This window comes from Vipera ursinii, assembly GCF_947247035.1.
Source record: "Vipera ursinii genome assembly, chromosome: 9".
Taxonomy (NCBI): Eukaryota; Metazoa; Chordata; class Lepidosauria; order Squamata; family Viperidae; genus Vipera; species Vipera ursinii.
In genome coordinates this window covers 9,290,814-9,297,260 of record NC_139523.1, presented here as the reverse complement: position 1 = coordinate 9,297,260, position 6,447 = coordinate 9,290,814, and the positions used below count along the sequence as shown (strand labels likewise).

At 47.3% G+C, this 6,447-nt stretch overlaps 1 protein-coding gene across 2 annotated transcripts in view; it reads left to right on the top strand.

The window, feature by feature from the left end:
* Positions 1-4,485: 4,485 nt before the first annotated feature.
* The window catches only part of LOC310644584 (protein argonaute-1), a 62,912-nt gene continuing 60,950 nt past the window's right edge, over positions 4,486-6,447 (top strand). For both annotated transcript variants that reach the window (XM_083369740.1, XM_083369741.1), the window contains exon 1: positions 4,486-4,615. In XM_083369740.1, coding sequence (XP_083225866.1) covers positions 4,591-4,615 — 25 coding nt within the window. In that variant the 5' untranslated portion in view covers positions 4,486-4,590. The remainder of the gene's footprint in view (positions 4,616-6,447) is intronic.

The window sequence follows — 6,447 nt, the reverse complement described above, 5'->3', positions numbered from 1 at the left end:
ATTATTTGGATGCCTTCTGGCTGTAAAATAATGATTGAGAAGTTGTAATTTAGAATATTTAAGAACCAAGGGACATACTGGGTAAGAAGCAAAGAATGTTGCTAAATATAAAGTAAACATACTTATGGCAGAAACCTTGACTTTTTGATGGCATTTGAATCAATGGTAAGGTAAGGGGATAATTTTTTTGTTATGGCTAACCTCAGCTATGTGACCTTGGCAGTCAAAGTAGATTCTAAGCAGAATTTACTCAGAAAAGGAATTGCAATAACCAGCATATTAATCTCTTCTCTTAGTTCATGAAGTACATGTACACAATTCTAATTGTCCCATATTCAACTGGAAAATAAATTTATTTGTATTATATTTTACATTCACATATTACATCTCTAGAGGAGAAAATTTACCTTAGGCAAGATAAGGCCAAGAAAAACCTTAGAATTGCAGATAAAAATGAGTAAGAATTAAAATATATAATAATATCAACAGAAATCAACAACCAGTCTGATGGGGAAGGGACGGGGTACCATGATCTTTTAAATGTGCTTTAAAAAGATTCTTTTGCCCCTCCTCCTAGTAATACCAATGTTAAGTTTTAAACTAATCATAATGAGAAATTGCAGTAGCTTGATAGCACACAAAATGAAATCCTCCTTTACCCAATGCAAAATTATATATAGTACCACATTCTCACCCAAACCTGTTTTTTTTTCCAGCCAAGATTTATTTGTGACTACACCTGTTGGTGTTACCTACCCATTTTTGGCACTTACGCTATGTAAAATTAATTCAAAGATTACAAAAAGTCAGGATGGCAGCGTTGATGCATGTTCAAAGTCCTGTTGTTTTTAAATGTGACTTAAAGCATATAGAACAGAGCAGGGTGTCAGTGGCCACTTGACTTTTTTTTTCTCTTCCCCCTACTGAAAAACCCTCTGGGCACCCAACAAGTCACGGTAACCCTCTCCCTCTGGAAGAACTTATCTCTCTTTTAAAATATGTTTTACTGATTTTTAATATTCAGCTTAATATTTAAACATTGTGTTGTCTGGGTTAGTGTTTAAAAAACTTAACAATTTCTATAATTTTATAGTCCATATAATAGCTTTACTAGATTTCCAATAATATTCTTTCTTGCCAACCTTAACATAATACAGTTTTTATTTAAATAAATGACAATTAAATATAGACATTTTTCTCATGTTTCTGCAAATAATAACCATCAATATAAAGCTTATTTCATTGATCATCTTGATTGCCTTGTCATAAATCCTGTTTTACATTCTTATTTAAATTTGTTTTTCCCACAATATTCAAAACATACTTACTGGTTAAGATTTTCTCAAAATTAGTTACACTTAAGTATTTAAGATTAGTTTAAGAGGGCTGAACCCCTCAAGTAATATAGTACACCGCCTTCTTTCTTTTGTGTTTGGTTTTTTGACATGAGAACTATAAAAATGTTGGGATGGTTTATCTAAAAGAAATGTTTTCTCTGTTTTGTCTTTTCCCCCCCTCTTATTTTTCTTTGAGATATGAGAAATGTAAAAGTGTGATGGCTTGTATGAAAAAAAATGGAAGACCTTATCTCTTGAGTTGAGGTGTGTCCCAACATGATGAAGATGACCAGCCTTGTCCTGTTCAAGAGAGACTTTGTACTTTTTTTTTTACAGCATCTATGGGCTTAGTTGTAGGGGCTAACATCTTTGTTTCTCATATTGATTCTACAGATAGATTTTATGATTTCCTCCATGTTGCTTTCCTGATGTCGCAAGCTCCCTAGTGCATAGAGATGACCAAAAAACAAATGTTCCGTCAACAGTCTAAATCAGCTGCCTGATTAAAGCTAGCCCAGAGTCACTGAGAGGTGGGCAGCAGAACATATGTGATTAACAAACAAACTTACGTGCCAGCAATGTTTCCAACGTGGAAACTCGCTCCAAGAAATGCCTGGTACTGTACAGTACAGGAGAAGCTGGGGTGACTTCCTTGTCATTCCCTCAGATCTTCATTAAGGGGTGCCAGCGATGGATTCCTTTGTTGGCAACAGGAATGGGGGGCGGGCGGGGAAGAAGGAGGAAGTCCAGGGAATCTGGTTGCCTCAGTGGTGAAATAACCAGATCTCTCTTGCAGCTGTTAAGGATTCCTGCAGTGTGGGGCAAAACCACTAGTAGGACTGTAGTGGGGCCCAACAAAGCAAAAAAGGTGAAGGATTAGAGTTTGAAACTAGGTGTTTTGAAATAAGGTCACTGGATCAGAATAAATTGAAATGGATTACCCGCCACCCTCTTGTGCTTTGAAAGGACCAAAGAACTCACTAAAATTAGAGATGTAGAAAATGGGGGAAAAATGCCTTTACTACCTAGGGTTGAATGAAGCTGTAGAGGTTAACACTTCCTTTTTGATCACCTCCTGGGTCATCCTTTAAGTATTATCTGCCTACAGGTATTCTCACGACCCTTTGCTTAGTGACCATTTGAAGTTGCAACGGGTTTTAAAAAAGTGATTTATGCCCTTGGACTTTTGACTACTGCAGCATCCCCGTGGTCAGTTGATCTAAATTTGGGCTTTTGGCAACCAGCATGTATTTACAATGGTTGCAGTGTCCTGGGGTCATGCAATCAATCGCCTTCTCCCTTGGCTTTCGACAAGCACAACCATAGGGCAGGGCTCTTCAAACTTGGCCCTTTTATGAGTTGGCTGAGGAATTCTGGGAGTTGAAGTCCACAAGTCAAAAGGGCCAAGTTTGAAGAAGCCTGCCATAGGGGGAAGCCAGATTTGCTTAACAAATATGGTTTGCATAACAATTGTAGTGATTCATTTAACATCCAGAGCAAAAAATGGACATGACTCACATCAACAAGCTTAGCAAGGGAAATTCTGGTCCCAGTTGTGACTATAAGTAGAAAAATGTCTATATCCTAAATTGTATGAACACAGCACTGTATGAAACTCTACATTATTGGGATGTCCAGAGAACAATCTCTTTAGCTTCAAAACAATCTCTAGATGCCTGGTTGACTGATTATTTATTAGAAGTCAGTGTCAGCTTTTAGAATAGTGTTTCTCAAGCTTGGCAACTTTAAGATGGGTGGACTTCAGCTCATTGTGAAGTTGGTCCACATGCTGGTTGGGGAAATCTTGAAATCCAGCCATCTTAAAGTTGCCAAGTTTGAAAAATAATTGGTTTGGAAGGAAGGAATTGCAAAACAAATCATGAATTGTTAAGGGCAAAAGGGTAAAGAATAAGTAAGAGGGAGCTGATGCAATCCTCAACCAGGAAGACAGGTGAGAAAATTAAAAACGAGACACAATATGGACTGAGACACAATACGGACTGACGAGAGGGGAAGCAATGTCTGTTTCGGAGAACAGAAGGGAGCAGAAAGGAAGATGAATCCTCTTGGTGCGAACCCATGTTTTTCAAACCCACCCCAAAATTCCTTCCCAGAGTCAAATTTGAAGCGCTGCATAGCCCAAGAGAGCGTTTTTTTCAACTTCGGCAACCTTAAGATGGGTAGACACATCTCCCAGAATTCCCCAATCACCTTGCGAATTCTCCAGGAATTCTGGGAGCTGCAGTGGCTGAGGTCAGAAAAAACGTTTGGGTAAGCTCATTTGGAATGGAATGGAATAGAGCTGGAAGGGACCTTGGAGGTCTTCTAGTCCAGCCCCCTGCTCGAGCAGCAGAACCTATATCATCTCAGACAGGTGAATGTCTAGTCCAGGGGTCGGCAACCTCGGCTCTTTTATGACTCGTGGACTTCAACTCCCAGAATTCCTGAGCCAGCATAGCTGGCTCAGGAATTCTGGGAGTTGAAGTCCACGAGTCATAAAAGAGCCGAGGTTGCCTACCCCCTGGTCTAGTCTCTTCTTAAAAATCTCTAGTGATGGAGCGCCCACAATTTCTGGTGGCAAGCCGTTCCACCGGTTAATTGTCCTCACTGTCGGGAAGTTTCTCCTTAATTCCAGGTTGCTTCTCTCTTTGGTCAGTTTCCAACTCTCGTTTCTCATCCTTCCCTCTGGTGCTCTGGTGAACAACCTGCCCCCCTCTGCCTTATGGCAGTCCCTCAGATACTGGAACACGGCTATCACGTCTCCCCTATTTCTTCTTTTCCTTACTAACCAGACCCAAAATTTCTTCGCCTCACCACGGCTTCCGATTCCCCAATTTTTTGCCCGAGGCTGCTCCCTCCCCAAAGGACAGAAAGGAGGCTGGCGACATCCTCTCCCGGTCCTCTGCACGTCGTGCCCCGCATGCTTTCCTGGCGCCCTCGGCGACAGGAGCCTCCCGCTGGCCTCGGAAGTGTCGGCTCTTTCGAGACTTCCCCTCGTTTCCTACCTCTTGGCTGCTCTTCTCGCCTCCTCCTCCTCCTCCCCGCCCCTCCCTCCTTTCCCAGCCTGCGGCGGCGCTGGTTGGACGGGCTGCTGCGCAGGCGCAATCCCGGCATCCCGGGCTGGTCCCGAGCAGAGGCTGCGGCTGCCGCGGCGCCCGAGTCCCGGTGCGCGCTTGGACGCGGCGCTTCGCCCCTCCGCCGCGCGCCCCCTGCCCTCTCCCCGGTCCGGCGGGGCGCCGCCCGCGTGGATGGGATGGAAGCGGGTCCCTCGGGAGCAGGTACCCCGCAAGGAGCCCGGGAAGGGCCGGCCAGCGCAGAGGGGGAGCGTGCAGCGGCAGGCGGCGGCGGGGTGGGGAGGGGGATGCAATCGCTCAGGGGCGCTTCGGGAGCCCGTGCAAAGATGGGGGGGCCGAGGTGGGGGGGCTCTCGGAAGGAGCAAGAGCAACGCCGGGATTTTGCAAAGGGCAGGCCAGGGGGGTCTCCGGGCTTTGGAATCCGGGAGGAGGCTGGGGGTGGGGGGCGCGAGGGGCGCGGGCCAGGGTTGCGGAGGGCGCCCGGTGGGTCGAAGAACAATGGAGGCGAAATCGGCGGGGTGGGGGTGGGTGAAAGAGTTTTCGGGGCTGGGGGGAGCCAGTGCAAGGCTGGGGAGGGGGGCTGGAGGCGAGGCGAGGCCTGAGCTGGGCGTCAGGAGGGGGCCCAGGTTTGGAGGGGGAGCCTCCTAAGTTCTAGCGGGTCGGGCGGGGGAGGGGCTTTCGGCGAGCCGAGGAGGGAAGGGGCTGGAGGGTTAGGGGAGGCTTGCCAAGAGGAAGGGGAGGCCACCTGAACCTTGCCAGGGGGGCTTACAGAGTGCCGGGAGGGGGGAAGATGCTCTGGGGCCGAGGGGCTTGTTAGAAGCCCGGGGGGGGGGCTGCTCTCTCGAAAACTCTGAACTTGAATTTGAGGGGGGAAGCCCTCTGAGAGAAAGCGGGGGGGGGGGTTTGAGACTGGCTGAGATTGTGGATAACAGGGGGACTCGCCGGAAGGACGATGGGCTGAATAAACAAGTGCTGTGCAGAGACAAAATTTGGGGCAGCGGGGAAAGTGGGGAGACATTGAGATGAATCGGAAAAGATGGGGAGGGAGCAGGAATCAGAAATGTGGGTGGGGGGAGTCGTTTTAGCTCTGTGGAAAGGCTGGGGGAAGTGAGAGGGGGGGCTCACCGTTTGCCTTTGGGAGAAGAGACTCTTGAAACATCAGATTTGTGTGGGGGGGAAGAGTAATGTGTAGCGATGCCTCTGAGTACCGGGTATGCAAGGAGACAGGATTTATGGGGCCGCAGCTGTTTTTGGGAAGCGGGGTGCAACTCAGGCAACCATAGAGCAGACTGGGGACAAGCTTGGATGAGGAGAATAAGTCTTGGCTGGTATGTGTGTGTGAGTACACAACCCTTAAGCAGGACACCTTGTTACTCATTGCTCCTTCTGGGTAGTGGAATGAAATAGAATCTCCCCCCCCCCCCCCGTTCTTGAGGGGGAAATCCCAAGGAGTTGTGACTCGCTTCACAAATCCCACCAGAATGTGGCATCTCTTCACCACCATCTTTGCACAGGACACCACGGCCACCCCTGGCTCTGGGTGACCCTTGCCAGGTCCCTTCTTGCCTCCCATCTGCCATAGGTTATGAGGACCAGGGTCCTAAGCCAAATGGACTTGGCATTCAACAGAACCCAACGGAGGCTCCAAGCTAGAATGAAATTTATTGTGGGATCCCTTAACTCGGAGGATGAACCCGGCCAGCTGTAGCTCCGAACCCTGTCTTAGTTAGCAGCCTGTGCAGCGTTTTGAGTTTAGTGTGTTATAGGGATCCGCCTAATCAATGTACAGCCTCGTAAGTGAGGGCACCACTTTCACTGAAATTGACATCCCCATCGGGAATTCTCTGAAAGTTTTGGGGACCATCAGATTGGGAAGCCCTGAGAATGTTGCTTCCAGAACTTCAGCAAGCACATGGTGGACCGTAGTTTTCAAGGAGAGAACCAAAGTGGTTAAGTGAGAAGACAAGAGACTGACTCACCTTTGGAGGCTCTTTCCGGATGGAGGAAGAAATAGATGTTTGAAAGGTCAATGGAAG